This window comes from Sceloporus undulatus, chromosome 3, assembly GCF_019175285.1.
Source record: "Sceloporus undulatus isolate JIND9_A2432 ecotype Alabama chromosome 3, SceUnd_v1.1, whole genome shotgun sequence".
Lineage (NCBI taxonomy): Eukaryota > Metazoa > Chordata > Lepidosauria > Squamata > Phrynosomatidae > Sceloporus > Sceloporus undulatus.
In genome coordinates this window covers 151696206-151722251 of record NC_056524.1, presented here as the reverse complement: position 1 = coordinate 151722251, position 26046 = coordinate 151696206, and the positions used below count along the sequence as shown (strand labels likewise).

Here is a 26046-nt window from a genome sequence, read left to right as displayed (position 1 = left end):
GTACCACCCTACCACTGCACCCCGGGTTACGCGAAAATAATTCGTGTCCGCCTCCGCGTTCGTAACCCGAAATGCTTCGTAATCCTAAAAGCAATAGGCCGCTAATGAATGGGAAAAGCCGCGATTTTCGTGCGAATAGGCGAAAAGCACAAAAAATTTTGTCGTACCCGAAAAAACTCGTAACCCGGAACACAGTTGTTTTCCTATTGATTTGTTTTCGTAAACCCGGAAATGTTTCGTAGAGGCGGCGCTTTGTATCCCGGGGTACCACTTGTATTATTTTCCTCCTTCCCCAGTGTCCGGGAGAACACAAGAACCTCCAGTTGCAAAAAAACCTCTTTCCAGAGTCTACAACTTGTGAGCTAATTTTTGGAATCCCCAAGACCTTCTTTAAAAAATAAAAGGCTTTTGGCATAATCCTGGCAATAGGACTCTATAAAGAACTAATTGTATTAAAAATTTTTTTTTAATTTTTTGTGTGTCCTTCAAATCTTCTCTTACTGGCAGAACAAGGTAAACCCTCATTGATTCATCCTTGTGCTTGATTCCTTGTTACATCATGCCTGCTCGCAGAATCCTATTTGTTCCATAACCCAATATTTTCTCTGAACTAACCTGTCATGAAAAGCCCCCTCTTTGCCTGGCACATGGTGGCACCCATTCTACTTTTCAGCGAAGGACAGCACAGCCAGGCCTCAAGGGAGCCACTTGGTGGTGAGGCTGCATGATGTGGACGCCAGCATCATCAATGTGGTGTCACTGAGCCTGTGTTCACAGATTGGCACACACTGGATTTGGCCTATGTGTGGTTACCACCCATCTGTTGGTCTGGGCCAGTGATTAATTGCCCGACTGCTCAGATAAATGGTCATGTACCTGCCAATCATTTTGATTTACCACAAGCACTCTAGGCACCCTATCATGAGTTTCTTTGGATCTTCAAAGAGTGTTTATGCTCCCCTTGGCTGAGATCTTACCCTTGGGTTTCATGGCTCAAAAGAATCAATCCAGTCCATGCCTACTCCGCCCCTTAACCACTACACCATTCTGGCTCTACTAAACCATATCTTTTATTTCCATATGGTTCATTTATTTTATTGTAAACCTGTGTTGACATGTTCATCTGATAATACTTACATACTGAAGTTCTCTCTCCCCACAAAGTAACAATATGTAGAATGTGGGTAGAGATCTTAGCATTGGACTAGGACTCTGAATACAGGCTTAGCCATGTAAACAGTGGACAATCACACGCTCGCAGCCTCGGAGATGTCAGTGACAAACCCCTCTTGACAAATCTTGTCCAACGAAGGCCCATGATAGGTTTGCTTTAGGGCTGCTGTAAGTTGGAAACAACTTGAGGGACACACATGCAGCAGCAGCAACAACAGCAACAATAACAACAACAAAAATAGGTTTAGGAAGGGGGAGGTTTTATGCTGATCTCTCTAACAGCACACTATGTTTTCTGTATGTGGCATTTGTTTGTTTTTTAATGGTAAATATTCCGTCAGTCATATGTGATATGCAGTAATTGTAGAGTGAGGCGTCTAATGTCAAAATAGGCCTGTATTGTACATTTAAGCTAAATTTACTCTTGAAGTTGTCGCCTGTTTTTTATTGATGTTTTTTTTTATGTATTGCTTTATGTTCTTTGTCCTGCGTTATTGAATTCCCTAATGTGCTTAAACACTGCCTCTGCTGCCTTAATTTGTAATCGGAGAAATATGAATGGGGCTTCACTATCTGCAGACTTGACACGTGGATTTAGCATCTCAGATGGCAACCCTGTTGTACCCATGTGGCATGTGCATGTGCGTCCACCATTTAGGGACAGCTTCCCATGTCCCCCATTGGTGCACATGCTGCACCACACGCCATTAGTGATATCCCCTATTGTCCCTTGTTTGCAGTGCATGCATGTTGCCCCAAGCGCGACATTATTGACACGGACTTCACCTGAAGCCCCATCACCCTAATAGCAGTTCTGCATGTGCACGCACCCGCCATTACGTGAAGCAAGGTTGTTTCCTAATGGTGGCAGGCTTGTGGACATGCCAATTGGGGATGCCTGCATAAAGGTCTACTGTAACTGTATCAGTAGTTTTATATACTTTGTCCACTCATAAGAGCAATGATTGAGCAGGAAAAAGAATTACTTTACTTTTTCTCCCCTTCTTTTTTACAGGCCAACCCGTTTGCCCTTTCTTATAATTGTTCAGCAATAGATTTAGCCCTTGTATCAGGCTTGTTTTTTTCATTTTTCCTCCTCCGCCTTCCTGCGCCATTATTAATGATTAATTTCTAATAATGTTACCTGGCCTAACACAAAATCCCCTATGGCCTTTTAACATGTCATGTTTCTTGAGCGACATGTGACGGTAAAAATGCTTCTTGTTGTGTTTCCCATTGAACTCCTGTGTATTTTGCGATATACCACTGCCGCCGACGTGTGCAATTCAAATATAGTGCAATTGTTGTTAGACTAATTGATTGACTGAATTTTTCCTTGTCTTTGCCTTCTTTTGTGTCTAAAATATGGTCCTGCACCCCTTAGTGTATGAGTAATGCCTTTCACCAGGCCTGGAGTGACTTGTGGGGTGGGGTACATGGAATTGCTTTCATCTCATGTTTGCATAAATCTTTGAGGGCAGTTACCTCTTAAACACACATGAATGAGGCTCAGCAGATTGTGCATCAATCTAGCTTTGTTTACTTCAAATCAAAGTTCTGCAATCACCAGTCTCATAGATCATAAATATTTAATTTTTCAACCCTCTGCCTCCTTTTTTTTTTTTATTTTTCTTAACAGAAGCTCTTTCTTCTCTTGCTTCATTCATCTTTTGTTGCTTAAAGTCTGTTTTTGTGATGACTGTCGTTACAGGAGATACAGTCATCATTGAAAACAGCTTAACTTTCTTTTCATCGCTCTGTTCTGTCTCCATGTAAAGTAAGCTGAACTTCATTACCCAGTGATGTATATTTAGAGATGTCAAAATATGAACGTATCTCAGCGTGATTCTTTTTTTTCTTTCTTTCTGAAAATGAAATCTTGTAACCTGCTGGGCAAGGGGCATTCTGCCACAAGGAAGCTTATTTAATGCCAAACATGACCGCATTTTGCTGGCATAATGTAGATCAAAGTGGAATGCCTTCCATGCAAGCATGTTGCTGGCTTGACAGCTCTTCATCACTCAAAATGACAGCTCAAGAATACGACACCAAAATTTGCTAATATGTCCCAGCCTTGTAAGTATATTCATCTCTACGCCTGTAAAAAGAGCAAAGTGTCATTGTCTTCTGTGACATAATTATTTAGACTGTGCCCTTATTCCTGTTCAAAGCTGGTACAGGTACTACCAGGAAGGACTTGAATGTTTCATCAGCAGGGGGGTGTTGGCTTTTGAATTGTGAGATAAAGAGAGAAGGACTGTTCATCTTCCTGTATTCTTTTAATGTTTATGTGAACAATTGAGTGGGACCTTGGACTAATGGAAAACGTCTATTCAGGTGTGAATTTATGGCTGTGGTGGGAGGCTGTGTAGAATTGCCTATGGTATTGTTCATCATATCTTGTCAACATGTAAGAATCACATATGTTTGAGTGTAATATTTTAGTTTAATATATTTTCAGAAAAAGACCAATATTCATGCATTTTAAAAAAATTGTCCACCCTTGCTAATATGACTTGTCATTACATTTCCCAAATCTTTCTACATAATTTTTTAAAAAAAATAGGAATGATTGTTATTATTTTAATATCATATAGTGGCCAGGTTTATACTCTGTTGTGACCTCTTTACTTTCTACAGTGCTCTATAAATAAATTGTTGTGCTGGCCAAAGGGCCGTTGTTAAAGTTATTATTATTATTAGTATGAGAAATAAATTGACAGTGCGCTATAATAATAATAAGAATAATAATATAATAATAATAAATAATAATAAGAATAATAATAAGAATAGTCTCCATGAGTGCTAAGTGAAGGGAAATTGTATCCCACCAAGTCAGTGTGTCCGCAGCTTATTCGGCTCCATATGCAAGACTTTATTATAGACTGGAAAGAGATCTGTCTAGCTATATTATGTCAAGAGCATTTAGAGAAAAAGTGTATTTCAAGATGGACAATAAGGAAAAGGATCCATATTTTGGAAAGGAAATGGTTTTTTTCTGAGACTTAAATACTGGGTCAAATGATCAAAGGACTTAATAGATAGAAATGATGTGGTGGAATACATGCCACCAAAAAGAAGAACAAAAATCCTTACCACAGAGGACCGATACATAATTCAACCTAGACAATGTTTGAAATTGAAATAGTTAAGGATGTCTCATACCTTGAGTAACATTGCTCAGAGGATACGACAGTTAAGAAATCGAATACTAGAATGGGAAGGCATGTATGCAAGACCTAGACAAGATGCTAAAGAGCAAAGATATACACTTAGCATTCCAGTCGAGATCATCCAAGCTACTGATTTCCATCCTAAATAGTCTTCAACTAAATAATTCCAAGAAAGATGGGAATGGAGTAAAAATCATACTGATGCAATAAGGGTATGGCTAAGAAAATTAAAGAAGGCTGTAGGAATACTAAAGTTAAGATAGGGAAACATCAGAAAATGCAAGTGGAAGAAATTAGCAAGAAACAACCGTACATCCAGTTTTACCAAAGGAAGTAGAACATATAAATAGCCAAAAAAAAGAAGAACGAATTCGCAATAATACATGAGAATATAAAGGTTGATTATTTGCTCCTTTGTTTAGTTTGTAAGGAACTGTAAATAATATAGAAAACCATACAATTGTACATATGTTGCAATCTATATATAAGGATACACAAATAATAATAATAATATATAATAATAAAAATAAATAATAATAATAATAATAATATAATAAAGTTTCCTTCTGCTAGTGTATTTAATAGGTTTGCTGACAGTTGCCCTATAGGCCATAACCAAAGAATCCTTACATATTGTTTTTAAACAATTTAAATATCCAGCAACAAATCTTTGTAAAAGCAAGACCACAACTGGCACAGAAGGTGTAAAACCATAACCACCATTTTTTATCCTCTCCTTTTATTTCAAGAACAGGCCACAAAAGGAGGAGAGGAGGAATGATAAAGGGAATGGCAACTCAGAATCCCCTTTTTTTTAATTTATTTAACTATGTTTGATTCATTTTGAGCACTGGCAATAAAAAAGTGTTAAACATAATGATCCTTTTTTTGTAAGCAACAAATCCATGTTGTGGGCTCAAGAACATTAAAAGGAAATTTAATATACAGTTTTTTACACTAAAAAATAAAATAGATACATTTTTCCAGCCCTTTATTCCTCTATTATGATATACATCTTGAAAGTCTGAACCCTGAATCGAGCCTGGGCTTTTATCTAGACCACTTAAATGAGCGATCAGGAACACTTAAAGCAATAAATGGACTCGTATGAAAGGGGAAGAAGTTGGCATTCCTTCCTGGATTTTTTCTGTCTTTCGCAGCCATTGTCTTGCCATGTTGCCAGAATAAAGAAGGCCACCTGGCCAGAAGACGATGTTATAAAAGAGTGGTCAGTTTGGTGTGTCTCATGGTTTCAAGAGGTGTTGTTTTACTAGGGTAAGTTATCAACGAACTGTTTCCTCTTTTTGTCTGAGTGTGATAATGCAAGTAGAGAGTTTGAAAGCTTCTGTGTCATTAGCTCAAAATCACAGGAGCCCTCATAAGTGTGGTGGAGCAGCCTTTTGTGGAGGTCCTTTAAACAGAGGTTGGATGGCCATCTGTCGGGGATGCCGTTCATTGAGATTTCCTGCATGGCAAGGCATTGACTGGATGGCCCTTGTGATAGTCGTCGCTCCAACGCGATGAATTCTGTGATTCTATGTTCCTCCTCTAATTACAATGCCCGTTTGGTTCGGTCCAAAGGATGTGTGGCCAAACCTCTGCATTGCATTGCCGTAATGGCTGATTGTGCAAAGGAAGAAGAGGGATTTAAAAAAATAAATTCTGAAGCTTGTTGGTATGAGCATAGGCAGGATATGCAGTTAAGGAGGCAATGATGGGGGAAAGAGTCCTGGATGGTGTCAGTGGCCACTACAGCTGCAGGTCTGGCAACTGAAGACATGCGATAAGAACTGTTTTCCCAACCAGTATTAAAGCTTCCTTTTCCAGGAAAGAAAGACGATGAGAGAACTGGGGCTCATGTGAAAACGCTTTAAGAAGAGGTGCCAAATGGACCCTTGAGATATGTCAGACTGCTCTTCCATGACCCTTAGCAACATAGCAGTAGTGGAGAAAAGGCGGTGAAGCTGTGGCCCAGAAACATCTGATGTCACAGCCCCCCCCTCTGGTTTAGAAATTTCGGCAGGTTATAAAAACCGCCGCGTTGAGGGGCGGTCCCTCGCCGCGCTGTTTGCTCCCGTGCGGGAGCGCAGCAGCCACACGGCGCGGCGCCTGCACGCCGAAAGAGAATCTCCAAAATGGAGCTTCTTCTTGCGGCGCCTCTGTGAAGTCACGAGGCGCCAGGGGCGCATTCGCGACATCACAGACACCAACCGCGACGGCTTTCGGACGTACACATCATCCTGAATATGAAGATTGGCGCCGGCTGTGTGTAACGGCCGTTTCCATATTGTACGACAGAGGTCGACTAGATCCAGGGGCGTCCTAGAAGAGGAACTCCCTTGTTTTTTAAAAATGGGACGTCATGCGGACCATCCCAAGTGGACAGGTTTGTAACTCGCCTCTGTTTCATGTGTGAAGCTAGACATTTACATGGTGTCTCAACCATAAAAAATCCTACAAATGTTTGAAAGCAGTGGGTGGCATCCAGATTCCATACCTGGTTAGTGGGTGGACTGGCGAATTGGTTCATTTTCTCATTCCAACAGACTCGAATAAATATATAAATAATGATAATAATAATAAACTTTTATGTGTTCCCACCCGCTGTTTCTGTAAATAGAACAATAAAAGCGCCTTACATCTGGTAAGTTCTGTTTTCACTCCCCAAAGGTATTTATTGAGTTTTAACCTACTCTAATGTTTCTTTCCTCTGCTGGTCTTTACACAGGACAAATGTTCAATAGCGCCTTGCTTCTCCCGAGTCTCTTTGTCCTCTCTACCGTTTAACGAATGATAAAAAGAAAAGAAACGGCTTTCCCTGACTACAGAAATTGGGGAAAAAAAAAAAAGGTTTCAATCTGGGTTTTTAAAACGACACACAAAACAAAAACTAAAACAAAGACAGAACAGATGTTCTGCTAGGCCAATGGCATGACAATTTTTTGAACATTGCCCTTAATTTACATTCAACAGCCAACCGTCTGCTTTTGTTTTCAAAATAAGATTTCACCTTACTCATAATCACATGGATTAGTCACAGAATATGGAAGTTTGTGCAGATATCCTCGTGTCAGCAAGTTAACCTTTTACTTATAGGTGATCCTAGGGGTGATGGACCCATAGGCCCCGGTTATCAGCAAGCCCTATTCAATCTGCATACTCAGTCCTGTAGCTTGAACTACTGGTAGTATACTTCTTTTTCCTACTGCCGTTCACGTCATCCAGCATTACGGCTTTTCAGGGAACTATGTGGCCTCATAATATTCAAATATACAACGCTTCTAGAACCTGGCCACATAACCCGAAAAACACACAAAAAGATATGGATGCCAGCCATTAAAGCCGTCGACTTCACATTATACAGCGTCAGTTTATTATTTGGCTGCGAGTGTCCATTCTGCTTCTGGACTATTTATATGCCACCTTGGATGTCCTGGGATAATCGGCAGAAACTGTCCTCCAGCACCACATTTCTATGGGTTCTTCTCTTCACGTTTCCTCTTTCGTCATTGTACAGTTGTCACAATCCAATATAGAAACTGGAAATATATGGCAGCTGCTATGTTTTCGTTCTTTTAAAGACACCATAATGCTTCTGGTTTGCAAATGTATAAGTAAATATTAAAATGACAATAAATCATGTTTCAACCTTTTTTGTCTAGGCTCAACACAGGTTAGTTTGGTCTGAAGTCTGTTTTCAGTGGCAGAGTTTTTTTTTTTTGGTTAAGAAACAAGCAGCACAATTCATAAGCATTTCCCACAGAAGCAGTTTCACACGAATTCAAAGTATTACTGTCAGTAAGCTGCATAGGATTGTTATAATGATGGGGATTTGAAGAAAATAACTCAATGTTTTCCCCAACAGTCTCTTGCAGTTGAGCTGGCATAGGCGCTTTGCTCCTTGTACCAAGAACTGTTGACAAGATTACTGATTTTAAACAAAGTATGTTCTGCCTGCTGGGTGTAATAGTTTCGCTTGGCTGCTCGATACGGAAGATTAATGATTTTGATATCACGTTAGTTGCGCAATGGCTCATGCTATGGAAAATTCTTGGGTTCTAATTTTGTGAGACTTGTTAGCCTTCTCTCTCAGAGAGCTACTGTTGCCACAACAAAATATCAGAGGCCCAGTATCCAAGTAATGGAGCTAGGAGTTAAGTGCTCTCAAACGGCATTAATTCTGCATTGGTGGCAGCAGTCCCACTCTTTCTCTTTCTTTCCCTCTCCCTCCCTCCCATCCTGATCGTTCCTTTCTAAACAGGCAAACGACTCAGTTTTACCCCCGTATTTTGGGCTGAAGATAGACTCATGGTTTGAGCTGTGTAGCGAATACTACCTATTCATAGTTGTAGGTCAGAGTCTAAGGTGTTGAATCGGAAACTGTGGCAACATCCCAAAATGTGTGTGACTATTTAACCTTGCTCTCTGTTCTATCCATGTCAAATACCTAAAGGATTCTTTCTTCACTTAAGGCTGGTAGAGTTAGTGCAGAAGCCGATTTTACATGTCTACTGGAAGATATTAGGAGATGGCCACCTTCAGCAATTAAATGATTAAAGTTATCCAAGCTGAAAGCCATTTTAAAGGTTGATGTTGTTTTGTGCCAATGCACAGGTTTCAGGGAAAAAAAAAGTAAAATGCAACTGAGTGACTACTCGACTCCACCTCACTTTAAACCATCCGAAACTGTGGGTTGACATTTCCCTTCCCCCCTCCACTAATTTCTGGACTGCAAATCCTCAAACGGTTTTGAGGCACTGATTGTTATCCATGGTGTCCTCGCCTGTTGCATTTTAAAGTGCGGATCACGCTCTGGCATCATCAAATGGTGGACCTTAACCATTCACCTGTGGCAATCTTACTATCGTCTATTGTTCCCCAGATAATGACCGCAGATGATAAACACGCCAAGCAGAGAGGACAGAAATAGGAGCTGGTAAAAAGATAAAAGCCTGACACCACTCCATGATTGGGTGCTGTTGCAACTGGTGCAGACAGCAATCTCCACAACAAAACATTTTAAAGGCAGAGAGGAAGATCAATGTCTGTGCAAAGGGGAGATTCCACATCGTTTGCAATCCAACCCCCCTTCTTACATCCTATAAAGAAATAGGCACCTCCTTTGGGCAGAGATATCGTTCCCTCCCCAAATTCTTTGGAGATCTTTTTTTGCGCAATGCTAAAAAAAAATGAGGTTTGTTAAACCCCCTATACAACTACAAAAATGGTGAGGGAGAAATTCTTGGTGGCATTTCCTAGATAAAAAAACAAAATAAGTAATGTATTTTTTTGTTGTTTAATTGTTTGATGTTATTTAGTTTTTTCAATTTTTTTGCTGGCAGTCCGATACATGCAGTATTATTTTTGAATTGGCCACTTGTTATGTGAAACAGTGACAAAAGCAAAAGAGATGATTTGATTTTTCTGGTCCCTAGGAAAAAAGCAATATGACTGAAGCGTTGGTAGTTGACACAGCATAAATGTGGGATATTTGTATTTGGTGAAAGGTCCAGATAGACAAAGTCGTTGCAATTCCAGCTGAGAATTGCTATAGTGGGGCAAATATGTTCACCTTTCTCCTCATAGTTATAAAAGAATAAAATTGATTTCTATAACCGACCATATAAACGCCTTTCTAAAAGAAAGCAAAGGCGGTTTACCAGCAAAAAAACATACAATAAAATCCAAACAGTTTGAAATACACATACAGTATAAAAAACAAACAACCGCAATGGCCCAAACCTCATGCCAGCTAGACAGGGCTACGAAGGAGGTAGGGGAGAGTAACCATGAGTGGGAGTCGGGTAGGCATGGCGCGAAAGAATAGGTCTTCAGCCCCTTCTTAAATTGGACAAGGGAGGTGGCTGAGCGGAGCTCAACAGGCACGAGTTCCAGAAGGTTGGGGGCCGAGGTGGTAAAAGGCCCTCCTGGTGGTGGTAACTAATCGAACCTATGGATCGATTAATCAGTTGCTGCCAGATAACTGAGTTGCGGGGCCGGATTGTAGGAGAGAGGCGGTCCTCTAAGTAACCGGGGCCCAGCCATTAGGGGCTTTATAGGTAATAAACACACCTGGTAGTGCGCCCGGAGCGAAAGGCGCCAGGGTAGGTCTTTAAGTACGGGTTGTTATAATGACTGGCCTGGATGTACCAGTGGAACAGTCGTGCTGGCCATATTCGCACGAATTGCAGCTTCCCGGATGTGATACAAGGGCTGCACTGTAGAGCGGCATGGCGAAATCCAAGTGAGAGGTTACGCAAGCAGGTACTACAAGGTTCCAAAGGTCTATCTGGACCAGGTAGGGACGCAGGTGGCCGGATGAAGGGACCGAAGCGGATAAAGTGCCTTGACTGTCGCTCCACCTGAGATGTAGGTGGGAGCGACGAGTCAAGGAGGCACCCCAAACGGCTAACTGAGTCATTCACAGGAAGCATGATCCCATTCAGGACAGGTGGAACCACCGCCATCTCCGGGGCCGGGAGACCTATCACAAGGTAACTTCCGTTTTTCCCTCTGGATTCAGGGCTGAGTCTGTTTTCCCCCTCATCCAGCCAATTACCCCCGACCCCGACAGGCCAGAAAAAAAAAACAGAGAAGATGTCTCCTTGGTCACGGCAATCATTCGGAGACATAGAGAAGACGATTTGGGTGTCATCAGCATACGATAAACCGCGCCCGTCATGTCTTCCGGATATCTCTCTCAGTCGTTTTCATTAAATGTTAAAAAGCATGGGAGACAGATGGACTCCTTGAGGACCCCAGAGTGAAGGGCCGCTCTTATCAGAGCAACACGTTCCCCCAGCTGCCACCATCTGGAACCTCCCAGAGATGTGGATCGGAACCACTGGAGCGCAGTGCCACCGATTCCCACTCTGCCAGGCGCTCCAGAAGATACCAATGGTCTATGTTTCGAAAGCCGCTGAGATGTCTAAGAGCACTAACAGGGACAATGCTTACCCGGTCCATGCCCAGTTGAATTTGCAAATTTTTGTAAAATTTTGATGAAAATATATTAAAACAAAATGGACTTGGATCATAATGTTTTGTGTGGAGATTTAGGATAGGATATTTGTATAACTGGTTGATGTATCCTTTAAAAACGGCCATAACAAAGTCAAGCAATGTTCATTAAAAAGTAAATTTTAGAAAAGAGAAGAATTTGTTTTCTATTTTAAAAAATAAAAAACATATGGATAATACAATTCTGGTTACTTACCGAAGCTAATGAAGGACAGAGCCACTTTGATTCGGTGGTGGGAGTCCACAATGAAGGCACTTGCTGTACAAAGACTTATCATTACTCACTCAACCTGGCCTCTTGAGTTTGTGAGACACACAGCAATGCCTCTGTGTCGGATCGTTAATGTGAGCAAGTTCATACAAGGTGAAGATGATATTTCAGATACCATGGCCCCAACCATTTGGTTCACTGGAGACATTAATGCCTGGAACTGACGGGGGTTTGGAAATAATTTTAATGTTACGAAGTTGGTTTCATGACCAGTCTCAGATGTGCATGCCAACACTGCTGATGTCATTTTCAGGCTAACTATTGTTTCTGTTTTCTTCAGAGAATCCATGCCATAGAGTGATTATGTAGTCTAGTCGGAGAAATTAAGACATGGAATCAACTGGGGCCCAAATTCACCTGTGTGTCTGATTTGTTCCAGATGCTAAGAAGTATTGAAATGCTGCAGAGTTAAGATTTAGGTCCTTTGTTTAGGGATACACAGTTGATTGGTACTGTTTCTAAACTTTATCCCTTCATAAGCCAGGTCAACACATAGTTTGCTTTCCTGGGACCTTAAAAAAATGAATATGAATAATATAGACTGACATCGATTGTAACATACCCAGGAGTGACCATGGAGAAAATGTACTTTTTCAGACCTTATTGAAAAGAGTTGAAGTACCTCTCCCTCCACGAGGTCTAAACCCGTACGCACCAAAATAGTTGGGTGGGGCAGCTTCTCCACTTGGTGGCAGGAGACGTGCCCAGATCGAGTCCTGGCTGCCCTCCTTATCTCTGAGAAGGATGGTAAATTTATACTGGGGGGGTGGAAACTGTTTTCCTTCTTCCCCATGCTCAAAGCAACTGGGAAAAAGGTTAAGATGTACATTAGCATTCAGCAGCCAGTGGGCCAGAGACATATAATTGCACTTGAAGCCCTCCAGATCTTGTTGTGAACAGTGGGAAGCAGCTATGTGGAGAACCAGCCTCTGACGACTGATGGACTCTCTGTTTAGGAGCGTTATAAATAGAGGTTGGATCTGTTACATTGAATTTCTGCACTGGCAGCGAACGTCAAATTGCGCTTAGGGGTTATTTCCAGCTCTGTAATTCTGAGATTTTTGTCATGAAGTGCCACTACTAGAGGTGGGACAAACTAACTTTATTGTGCGTCTCTACATTCCCCACAGTACCCCCATGCCATGGTTTGTATCAAGTTTGGACTTACTTATCAAGAATCCGTTGGTTGGGGATGTTTAACTATCTTTCAATAGTCAAGAAGGCATGTTATTAGTTATTTCTTTAATAGGCTCAAATGAACAGTTTTCAGAAAGGGTTTAATACATGGGATCCATCCTTGAAGATGGTGTAATATGGCAGAGTTGTCACTGCCCTGCTGCCAGCCTACTCTGGGTAGAGGCTGATTATAAAGGTAATATAAAAGTACATTAACTCACACATATCACACCTCCATAGTGAAAATATCAGGATTGAAGATAGTTTTATTTGTTTTCTTTAATGTGCAGAATGACACTTTTGTGAGTTTGGCAGGAGTTGCAACCTATAGTGTTCCTCTCTTGGAGAGATTGTTATAGGCCTTTTGAAGAAATGATTCAACTACTTTTCATTTCTAGACGTAGTTGAAAGTAATTGGATGCAAGTCAGCCCTTATATAAAAAACATACAATGAGTTGTTTCATCAGCCTTGAAATTAGAAATAGTAATTCTATGTGCATAAAAATCAGCTAAAAGAAGAAAGTAAGTAAATACCGATGGCAAAAAAATAGAAAGAAAGAAGAAAAAGAAGAGAATAAAAAAGAAAAAGAGAAAGTTGACTTTTTTCTCCCTCTTTCAACATACTATGGATAAAGTACAACTGAGATCACATAACGGCGACAACAGTTCACTGTGTAGCCAAATGCTTTCTAATGCCTAAAATTAAGAATATGTGCTTGGAAATGATTTTATGAGTGTGGTTAACTGCCAGATTTACAAAGAAATATGTTCAGAATCTTGGAAGCCTCATGATTCACTCAAAAATGAATTTGACCATGATTTAAACTGCTACGTTTCTACATGACATTTAATATTTTACGTTGGAGGCCCAGATGTCTTTAAGAAAAATAGCATTAAGTTTTTAAATATGATATAAATGCAGTCAGTTTATAAATTCATAACCTTTTCCAAAACTCCAAAATGCTAACCAAGAAAGGGAGTCATAAATGCAATAAAACATAAACCGTAGAAACACTTTGTATTAAAACAGTTTTTAGACAAGTTGGCAGCTGTGTTGGCGTGTAAAAATTCTGAAACCAAATGTGATTTATCATCAGTGTGTTAATTGCAAGGCAATTGACCAGACAACTAATTAGAACTGAAGACCCAAAGGTCACATTAAAACGAATTCTTACTCTGTCCAGTCAGCCGAGACTTATTTGGCAAATTTTATTAAACTTTTTAACTACGGCTAATTGTAATCATGATTAGCTGCAGGTGTGTTTTCTTGTCATCTGTACACATAATATCCGGGCTTTCTTCGCAGTTTAAGATGCTCTAGGGGGTCTAAAAGCGATCAGAAACATGTTAAAGGAACAGAAAGAAAGAGTTTCATCAAAGGCAAAAACACTTTGCAGTGCAAGCTATACTGGTGTTAGTCAGCTAAACAAAGGGGACGTCAACATATGAAAGGCAATGGTTCAAATGATGGACTAGGATTGCCGGGGATCATGGTGATTCAGATTGCCAATAGGCTCTATTCCATTCCAGCCAGTTCCAAACTGTGTTTTTTGGATAATTCTTCAGGTTCTTTGGACACTCACCAGATGAATACTCCATAGCAGATATGTGGTCCTCTAGATGACGCATTTCCATCAGCCCAGTCCAGTATAGACAATAGGGAGGAATGATAGCCAAACCATTCTGCATGATTCCCATCCTGATGTACAGGCTCCTGGAAAGGATCTGCCCACGTCGCCAGAAGGGGGGGAAATGTTGGGTGCAGTCCACATGAAGGTTAAGAAAAGGCTCCATTGCACAGGATGAAGGGGTTTTTTTAAAATTATACTTGATCCCATTCTCTTGTAGAAAAGGGTTAGTAGGATCCGCATTTAAAAGGGAGTGCTGTTGTTTGTGTGTGTGGTGATTGTGAGAGAGAGAGAGAGAGAGAGGAGAGAGAGAGAGAAGGACGTTTCCCATCTTCCCATCCTCTGCGAGCATTTCCTCCTCCGGGTTCTTTCTTGTACTGAGAGAAAATGCGAAATAGAGGAAATACCAGAAGAGGTTTCAACTCCCACTGGTCATGCACATCTCTCGTTTTATTTTGTACGGCAAAATAAACAAGATTAAATCCCCTAAATATAATCAACCATGGAAACATGTGACCTGAGATATAAATAATCCACAGGTTCGAACACTGCACAAATATTCATTTACAATTTTGTAAAAAACAAAACTAGTTGTCTTATCAAAAGGAAATCGATGATTAGATAATGAGCTTAATTTTATTTTATATTGTAGCAAACGGAAGATTTTTTTGACGAACTGTACGAAAAGAACTATATCTTTCTTGCGTACCCAGGCTCTCTAACTGGATATGTCGTTTCTCAGCACACAGCCCCAACACTCTGTTTCGACTTAATGGAAGCATATAGACCATTGCTTCCTTTACGGACTGATTTTTCAATCGGTACCATATCAAAGGAGGAAAACCCTCTTTTTTTTGCACTCGTAGTGGTAAATAGTGAGTTGGAAGTTACAGGTCACCTACTTGTTCTGTGGATGTATACACGAATTAACCTGCCTGTTTTGGGCAAAACAAAATATGAAATACATACAGACATAGATATAAGATATAAGCTATATATAGATATATCTAGCTAAAGTTATATAAAATATGAACAGATAAAAGTATATTAAAAGAATGACACTAAAAGATATATAATTGGAAATGGTGGGTAGCAATAGCGCATCTCCATCAGTGAGGAAATGTGTAACATTAGCAAATGCATTAAAAATGGCATATTAATGAAAATACATTAAAATCCCCGATGGAAGTAAAAACGGAAGTTAAAAAACAACCCATCCAGTAAAAGAAATACCCCACAAAGAATGCAAGATATGATGCAAAGAAATTGGATTGGGATTTAGAGAATTTAAAACCGAATTGGGCGCATTCTCTAGAAACTCAAGATCCAGATCCAGTGCACTGTGAAAAGAACATCCACATGTGGAATTTTTTTTTTTCCCACAGTTGGATGTTTTTGTCAAGTTGCACTGGATCTGGGATCTTAAGTTCTAAGAGGAATGCGCATTCGTTAAATTTCTCTAAATCCCTATTCTACTATTTTGTCCTCACAGATTAAGATGAATAATTTTCAGTTCATTTCCTGTAGCAGAAGAATGAATGGATTTCCATATCCCAACTGTTTCTAGAATTTATTTGGCACAGAAATACACGGTGTATGTGTCTATGTATGTTAGAATTGGGGTGGGGGGTGGGATGGGTTTCACAAATGGTTTCCAGGTAGTCATGGGTGAGCGTTGTTGTGTTTTTTATGCGCAAAAGATTGCCTAACAAGGCCATGTGGCTATTGTGTCCAAGATCACTGGGGATTTTTTGCATAGAAAGCAGCAATTGCGAACTAAAAACATATGTGGTCATCTTAAAAATGTGTTTTTGACACAAAACCCTATAACTGTTGTACAAACAAATAGTGTATTTCCAAGAATTTGAGATGTGAAAGTCCCAAGCAAAAACTATGCAAAATTCACACCACTTTATTATTCTTTTTGATTAAGCTGTCCAATTTTCTAAGGACTGATTTTTCATCCAGGGAATTAGTAACTTTGGATATTCTTTCCATTCCTATAGGATACAACATATATGTTATTTATTCATCCCAGGACAATGAATTTTGAGACTTTTAAACTCTGGGATATTTTCTGAGGTCTTTATGGTAATCAATAAACTAAACAAAAAGAAAGCAAGAGGATAATGCAATGAGAAGGAAAGGGGAAAGCAAGAAGTGACTTTGATGGGAGGCAGCAGAGGAATGGGAATTTCCAGAACCATGGAGCTCCAATGTCTCAAAAAGGAGACAGGAGGGGAGTGAGGAGTAAATTAATGGATGGCAGTTTTCACCTTTACTCTGATAACCAATATAAATCTAAATGTCAATGTAAAATTAACTTCATTAAGGCACATCCTTTCACCAGAAGTGAAATAGATTTAGATTTTGTAATATATTAACAATTAGCTCAATATGTTAACTTTTACACACTAACTTTCCCATCTTCATCCACATCAAACATACCAGTTCTATGCAGCCATGTCTACAACAAATGCTTGTACAATTTAAAATCTCACTGTATAAATACTTCACACAGTGTGCACGAGCCTTTGAACATACAGATTTTGTGCACCAAATTCATTGTAATACCTTCAAGCCTGCTCCACAGTTTCTTGGGATAAACCAATATATAGGTAACATATAATAAAGTATAATGACAATAATTCCATTGCACCCCAAGAGGCATTTGCTCATGGCATCCAAACTGTTTACAAAAGGGGATATATTATGCTAGGTAAGACCTAGCAATTCTGTAGCAAACAATTTTAGAAAGGTATATCAGAATATTAAATTTGTACCTAGTGCTAAAAGGATTGGGGAAATAAGTATATGTTTCAGTGTAAGATTTAAGAGATAACTAATTCAAAAATTATATAGTTTGGAAATGGGACTGTATTACAATAAATAAAGTACTAAGAAGAGATACTATCTTTTTAAAATGAAAAGAAACCTTGCCTAAAACAAAGGATTATTTAAAGGGAATAACTAAGACACTAGCCCACTTCTTCATCCAATGATTAGGCAAAGACGGATGCCTGTTTGTAAGAATATTAAGTGTCAGCAGTGTTAGAGTAAAATTCTGAAATATGATATTTATATAAAGTGTAGTTTGAAATGATTACAGAAAGAAGACAGTATAAACATAACATCATTACATGTTCAACTGTTGCATTTTACAAGATTTAGCAAAGGAGGAAGCCTTTTATAAGGGCTTCAAAGCAAATGATTTCATTTATTACAGACTGCATTGTAAGAGTTGAAATAGCTAAAGGCACTAGTAAACAATGTGTCAAACCAATCCCCAAATAAGAACTGTTAAAACTTTAATAGTTATGAAATGACTAGCTCTGAATTAATTTGCTCTCTGCTGCAAATGTGCAGCTGATACCAAATCCATCTACCTACATTTATATGACCTCAGTTACAGTTTACTTCTGTAACTGTTATTCTGCTCTTAAGGTTGATTGGAAATCTGAAATAAATTATTAACCACATACATTACAAAACAAACCAGCATGTAGAAGTTGCTCAATGAAACACATGAACTGAATTTTAGATAGCTAGCAATTCCAAGATATGTTTGGACTTCTGCAAAAATACTGATCCCTTTAGAATAGTATTGTACTACACTCTTAACTGTTGTGGATACAAAATCCCGGTTTTTCTGAATATGTAACCAAACAGCGCAGTATGGGGGAAATGATACCAGAAAGCTAAAAATTTCCATTTGAGAGATTCTCCCTCCATTATCTAGGCCAGTACAATATAATCAGCTTGGCACAAACAAAAGGTATATTTGCTCAAAACCTTCTGCAGAAACGCCACTGAAACTCATGCTCACATTGCACTGCATCCAGTGGCGCCTCACCTGAGCAGAAAAGCACTTCCACTGGTACAGGTTCCCTTCATAGGAATTTCGTCAGCTTCCCCCTCCTGCTGTCACCCAACAACTAGTCTTACAACTTTCTAGCAGTTTGTCCAACTTTCACTAACAGAGGGGAAAGTGCAAGAGATTGTAGTGTGGAGGGACAGCAGGAAAGCCTTACTTTACAAGCAAAATCCCACTCCTCCCTTCTTGTGCACAAAATCATAATTGGGGTACAGAATAAATATCACTATGCATATTTTATAAAAATTGCCTTTTCCTGTAACACATAACAAATGTCTGCTGATACAGATCAATACCTTGTGATTAACCAGAACATGTCCAAGGGTGCAGTGATAATGCTTTAAAGAGCAAATTGTGATTTCTGTACACTCAGGTAATGCTAACACATTTGTTTATCATCTAATATCAATTGTCTGGACTCAACAGAACAAGGCTCCAATTTCTCTTCTAACTGGGTTCAACAACAAGACTAGAACTGCTGTCCCAAGACTCTAGACCTTCAAAAATAATCATACAGCTTGCATAAGGTTCCTTACCTTAGTATCCATGGGCTTCACTACCTTCATAAAGGCACCCCTCAAAATGGCTTCCTCACGTTCACTTCTGCTTACTTTCCGAGAATCCAGGAATTTCAGGTTGGCTAATTTGTGCAGAACAAAATACCTGATTTTTCAAAAATGGAAAAACTTTAGGTTAGGATGTTCATTGACCTAGGGACAACATTTTCAATGGATATGGCTTTTCCAAAAAGCTTATAACAGCAAGCATTTTTATTTCACAAAATCATCCATTCAATTTAATACAACAACAACAGCAACTGCCAGTGTTCTATATTTGTTACTTAGGCCTGTTACAGACTGCCAAAATAAAGCTGCTTGGGGTCTCTTTGGAGGTATGCTGTTTAAATGATGCATGGGTCCTAAGAGTCCGGAGGTCGTGCCGAAGCCACACTCCATTCCTAAGCACCGGAGTGCAGCTTTGGTGCAGCTTCTGGATTCTTAGGATGCATGCATCATTTAAACAGCATACCACCAAAGAGACCCAAAGCAGCTTTATTTTGGCAGTCTGTAACAGGCCTTAGTTGAATATACCTTATTAAATAACCACTCCTTGGTGACTCACATACCCAAGCTAACATTTCAGCAGTGTGAAAGCCATGAGCTTCCAATTTGTTATTCTAGTTTGGAATAATTAGTTTGGAAGGGTAAATGTTGATAAGAGAGTTCTGAAGACACAACTAGAATGCTGCGTCTAGTTCTGGACATCCATACTCAAGAGCTATGTGAATTCACAGAGGGTGACTTCAAAGTAGAACACTTTTGAGAAACACAAGGGTACTTCAGACATACATAGTGACAAAAGGTAATGCAAGTGCAAAACTTTGAGAAGCTCTCAGAAACAATAAAAGCATTTTGATAAGCCCAGTAATATTTCTCAATGGAGTTTCATACTTCTCCAGTTTTCCCCCAAGTGAGGCACAACCATAACAAAGTTTAAATTCATATCAATACAGAAAAACACAGGCTCATGTCTGAGCACTATACAAGATTCAAAACTGCTGGGGGGGTATGTTAAGCTAACATTTTGGCATGAAAGCTGGAACCTGGCTAGCCAAAAACCCACACACATCGATTTATTCACAAAAAGCTGACAGAGCATGGCACAGCATGGCATGAATCAACGTTTAAAAAAAACAGCCCTGGAAGGTGATAATATCAACTCATCTCAAGCACTTTCTATTTACAGCCAGCCACCCAGATATGAAACAGACTTAGTGGAGACGGGGAGAGGAAGCGCCAGATCCTTTCCTGGCAGGAAACAGAAAGGTGATTGATAATATTTCCCACAAATGCCAAGTTTATATAGACCATCATTCTAGTAATGAGCCTGAGACTCATTACTTGGGCATGTGTGTTGGAAAGGCAACCACACATGCCCAAGATTATGAGGGAGGAAATTGTTTAGGTTCAAATATAAAGGACAGCCGCTTTATATGTCCAAACTCAATGGATAAGCTGTTTAGAGAGGTTATGGAATCCCCCTTCCTTGGAGTTTGTCAGGAAAAAGCCTCCACTGACTTTTTTTTAAGGGTCAAACTGGTTCTTGGGTAGCTTCCAATTTCCTTGGAGATGAGGAGAAACAATGGTTATGATTTTATTTATTTTTTCTTTTAACAACTAGACAAAACAAAAAAAGTCAACCAGCTATACCTGGTAATGTCTGAGGCGGTGGGTTAGTCGGTTCTTAATAAGACAGAATGTGCTCACTGACACATGTTGAAATCTACCCACTTTATGAATGCAAACCCTCAACCACATCATTTTTGTGAAAGATATAGCAGTAAAAAGGAAAGGGCTTCATACAAAGCATTGCATATCCTCAACTAGTCAATTTCTGAAATTCTGAAGCATAGCTGGATGCCTGGGGATACTGAAATATTCTCACCGTCATCTACAACTTCGTCAAGTGTCCTTTCAGTCCCCTGCAAGACTCTGATGGCCCTTATCTTTCAATGGAAGAGCATATTTCCATCTTATATTACTGGCAGAAAAACTTCAAAAGACAAGGAATTATTTTAACCAGAAGGAAACAATATGTCAAGAGTAAAGCTCAGGAGGAGTAAAAAAAAACCCATCCAAGTGAAGGGTGAAAAAAGATTAATATTCAAGTGCAGAAAGCATCACCATTACAAAATCAGCAAATGTTTAATGACGGATTGAAAGATGCCATCAAGGAAGCAGCCACAAAAATGACAACAGATTTAGGTAGTGTTGCTCCATCTCTCTGCCAGCTTTGGACCAAAGCCCTAAATGTCAGTCTCACATAACCTCATCAGAGGAAGTATGCACTTGTAGCAGAACAGTTTTGGCATAAAGGTTTTCTTTGATTTAACCAAAAGGGAACAAACAACTTCCTAATTTTGAGAGAGTTTGTGGGGGAGTGAGGAGATGAACAAAAGCAGTATGGAATGGATTCTATCATTGAAACTTTCCTCAATCATCTTGTCAGTGCACTGTAGATGTTGTATAGCAAAGGATGTTGAACTACAAAAAGCAATCTGTAGCAGACATTGGAAGCTACCCTGTTGTGAGTGTTGTGAAGCCTTGCAATAATGGAAGAATTCAATAAATGCAATAAAGCCTTACATTTGGAAGAATAGCCAGATTAAATCCCAACTGCACAAACTTCTTTCAGCAAAGCAAGAATTAAATAAGTGCATATGTACCCACATTCACATTCTTAAGGACTCTTTATATACTGTAGGTCTGCACTGTATGCTGGGAATATGCTTTAATGTTACTACATCAATGCTGAGGCAACCATAATTATGTACTCTCCAATGTGCTCAGATCCTTATCTAAAAGCCTGTCCCAAGTTCTTCAGTTTTGGGGTGTAATGTGTTAAGGCTGAAGAGCAGGACATTTTCAGGTGTGATACCCTTCCTCTGAAATATATTTACTATGATTGTTCACTCACTTGTTGCTTTTAGAAAGGGTGGCAAAATTTGTATATGAAACAGTGAACAATATAAAATAATTTCACAGTTTATCTAGAGTCTAGTCTAATCATTGCTGAAAATCTACTATTATATATATTATCCCTCATAAGCAGCCCAACCAAGACTTTGTTTAGAAGTCAATAATGAACTGTTCCACTGGCATATAGCTTAATGCATCAGGAACATTCCCCCCCCCTAATGTTTACTTTTATGATTTTAAACAACTTTTAAAGATCCTATTGTGGAGCAAAAGAAATCAGACTTGTTCCTTTATCTTCCTGACTGAACATCAATTATATCTATTTATTTATTTCATTTGTATATGGCACCTTTCTCCTCGAAGGGACCCATTATGTGAAGATGGCCATCATACTGCTTCTCAACTGCTCCTTCTGTAAACTAATGATATTCAAATCTTTTGATTTATTCCAGCCATTTGTTCAACTTTTTAAAATCAAAATGTTCATCACTTTCTTTTGGACACATTCCAGTTCTTTTCTTTTCTTTTTTGCACTGTTTGGATGCTGCTGCTGATAATTAAAAATTTGTGGCATAAATTCAACTGTAGAAATTTTGTGGATCTTTCTGAATTAGAACAGCACCATGAAGATAGTGGTTTGTTTAAACTACCATTTTTAATTACTATTACCACAATTGCATTATTAATCAGGATATTAAGCAAAAATCAAATTACAGTCCCCATACTGAAGCTAGTGAGCAACAGAATGGAACAGAGATCATGTAGTCCTCACATTTCTTCTTGGCTTCATAAACCATTGCTTATAAGGCCAGGAATGTTACCACTGAACCCTCCCAATACATGTGTTATCTCCAAATAGGATGAGATAACAGGATAAAGACATATACAGCAGCATGAATATTTAACCTAGCCAAGTACAATATCTAGGAATACCTTCACCTATTATCTTGCTTTTTCAGGTATGGGTATGGATATTAAACTATGCCATACATCTCAACTAGAAGATGGAATTCCAGATGAAACATAACCCCCATTTCTATAAAAACATATAGAAAAGGATTCCTAAAACCACAAAATGAACATGTTATAATATAAATTCAAGCCTTGTAAATTTAATCCAGGGTTATTTGTCGCTCCAGATCTCTTTACGGTGATGTATGACTTAGTTACTAGGGTTATCACAGCACTATCCTAAAGTTGCATAGTACATAAAACATTCAAGTTAACAATGCAAGGAGGTTAACTCCCTAAGATAACCTACTATCAGAGGGTTAAACCAGATGATAGGCCTCTGTCAGCTTCCAGGGAGCTATTGATGGTTCAATCAGTTTGTTTTGAAGGTAAAGTACAACAAAAGGGCACTAAACTTATTCAAACTGTCAACAGACACTATCTGGAATGTTGCTTGCAGGTAAGTAATTTGGGGTGTTTTAAGACCATTATCAAATGGCAATGGCTGCAGAAAGAGACAGCTACTAATAACACAGAATGCAGCCATCATAAAACACTTTATGGCAGGCACAGGGATCTATAAACTGCATGACATATTGCACTTGCTTTCAACTTATAAAATTGCTAGTTAAAGGAGTACTGCTTAATGAAAAAGGATCCATCTAATTTTCACATTCTATGTATAGAATATTTTATTTTGGCTAAGGGAGTAAGTCCAAATGCAGTTTTAAGCATCACTTTGAACCCCTTTCAGAATTCCTGAAACTGGTGTTAGAAGGCATACCCTTTTCTGCAGATGTGTGAAAGAAGGTCATTATCTGCATTGGTGAGAGAAAGCAATGAGCTCTGGAGAGAAGCAAAACAGATATCCCAGGAAAGTCTTTAAAGGCCCATTTATCTCTGCCTGTCAAACTCTCTTGTAGTCTACAATGTCCTTAGGAAATTGGCTATGCATAGAGTTCAGTCTGTTCAGGAAGTTCCATTTGGCAGTAGGTCAGGGGAAGGAGCTTGGATGGCACTAACAGAGACACACCATTAACATTAACCATCCATTCATTTTAGGGATGTGAAATACTCTTAGTCTCAATTTAGGTGTGTTTCTTTGAATTCAATTTACAGTACATTTTTGTCCCATCCTTTGGTGCTATGAAGCTGTAAATTTACCTCATATGGAAATTCAAGCATTTTCCACAACAATGTGTGTGTGTGTGTGTGTGTGTGTGTGTGTGTGTGTGTATATTCTCATTGACTACTGACTTAGCCACACAAGCCCTGTTTCCACAACAGTCGTGGTAGTGAAAATAAGATGAGAAAGCATTGCTTTCATGGCAGCCATTACTGCATCTCTTTTCAATTGCACAGTCGGGGTGGCTGCCCTCATTGCAGTCTGTTCCTGACTCTTCCTTAAACCTGCTTTCCTACCTTATGCCCTACCCAGCATGACTTTAGGGTTTTTAAATTTTACTTTTTCATGTAGTTTCAGAACTCTGCTACCTCAACTTGAAAGAAAGAAAGAAAGAAAGAAAGAGCAAAACAGAAAATAAATAAATAAATGTAATCAGGGTGCATGGGAATAGTGACGGGGGATACTGACACGACATAACTGGCAACCATGTGACTGCCCCAGGTATTTTGCATGTTGGGACTTGTGTGCTTGCCAAGTCACTGATAGGTTTCCCCCATCAATGAAAAGGGATGGGTCGGGGACAAAGTAGCTACAGGTCAGAGGCATCATTGTGTGATGACTATGGCCAATGCCATTTCTGTCCTGGTGTACAGTCAGCCCTTCTTATACATGGATTTTTTATACACCGATTCAAGCATCCACGGTTTGAAAATGTTCAAAAAAAGTATAAATTTCAAATATCAAACCTTGATTTTCCATTTTTTATAAGGGACACCATTTTGTTATACACGGGGGATCTAGGAACCAAACCCCAGCGTATAACAAGGCTCCACTGTAATTGTGGCTTAAAAGGTGTGTGTAGTAATGTACTAAAATATGTTTGTATTTATTTTTCAATGATATCAACTATAACTATGTATTGAGAAAGGTAGTGGCAAGAAGCAAGTAGAGGACGGGGGAGAAAGACAGATATGATGCTTGAAGAATAATCACCGAGATTCTGCATCTGGGGCATAGCTATAGTCAGCCACCCCAAGCAATGCAGTTTTGTTTCACTGCCATTTTGTTTCACTTGAGGATGATATAGCTAGCCCCTGCTCACCAGTCAGTGATGGTGCAACAAAGAATTGTGACAGGACACTACCGAGATCATTGCACCATCACTGCTGATCAAAGGAGGCTGCATTCAACATCTTTCAGCACCTTACTCACCAGCACCACACATCTCTTGTTTCAGTGATGGAGTTGGTACAGATGGCTGGATTTTAAGGTGAGTTTCAGGTGCATATACAATCATGGCAATGGCACGATGCTTGTAAATGTGAATAGGAAATAGTCTTAAGTCCAACTCTGCTGACAAAATGGCTTCATCAGATACAGCCATCAGTGGAACAGTAATAAGAAGAGATTTTCAATTATTCTTTTTACCTCTGTAAAGGTAAAGGTTACCCTTGACATGAATATCTACTTGTAACCGACAGCAAGGGGTGGTGCTCATCTCTGTTACTAAGCCAAAGAGCCAGTGTTGTCCAAAGACGACTCCAAGGTCATGTGGTCAGCATGACTGCATGGAATGCTGTTAACTTCCCAACAAAGTAGTACCTATTTATCTACTTGTATTTGCATACTTTTGAACAGCTAGGTTGGCAGAAGCTGGGACTGGTGATGGGAGTTCACCCCATCACGTGGCACTTGAGCCTCGAACCGCCAACCTTCCAAATTTACAGTTGTCAGGATTGGCACCCTAACTACAATGCCTCCATGTCTCCTCTGTACCACCCCTATATTTACTCTAAAATATTTGGAGTGCGAATGGGAAAGAATTTAGTTATTATCAAGATAACTGATGAAAGTATGATTATTGCCCTTCTAGTGGCTGCATATAAACTGCAAAATTAATGCAATTTGACACTGCTTTAATGGCTATGGCTCAGTACCATGGAATTATGGGATTTGTAGCTTTTTGATTTATTTAGCCTTCTCTGTCAGATTGCTCTGGTGCCACAACAAACAACAAATCCCAGGATTCCATAGAATAAATCCATGACAGTTAAAGCAGTGTCAAACTGCATTAATTCTGCAGAGTCGCAGCATCCTCAGTCCAAGACTGTCAGATGTTCACAAATTTGCTAGGCTTACAGTCACTGTGGAAGAGCAGCATAAAAATAAAATAAT

At 39.4% G+C, this 26046-nt stretch overlaps 1 protein-coding gene across 1 annotated transcript in view; it reads right to left on the bottom strand.

Annotated features, from left to right (window-relative positions):
- LRMDA (leucine rich melanocyte differentiation associated) overlaps nucleotides 1-26046 on the bottom strand; it is a 939296-nt gene that overhangs the window by 406596 nt on the left and 506654 nt on the right. Inside the window, exon 5 of the mRNA XM_042459731.1 lies at nucleotides 18852-18978. Within this exon, the coding sequence (XP_042315665.1) occupies nucleotides 18852-18978 (127 nt within the window). The remainder of the gene's footprint in view (nucleotides 1-18851; nucleotides 18979-26046) is intronic.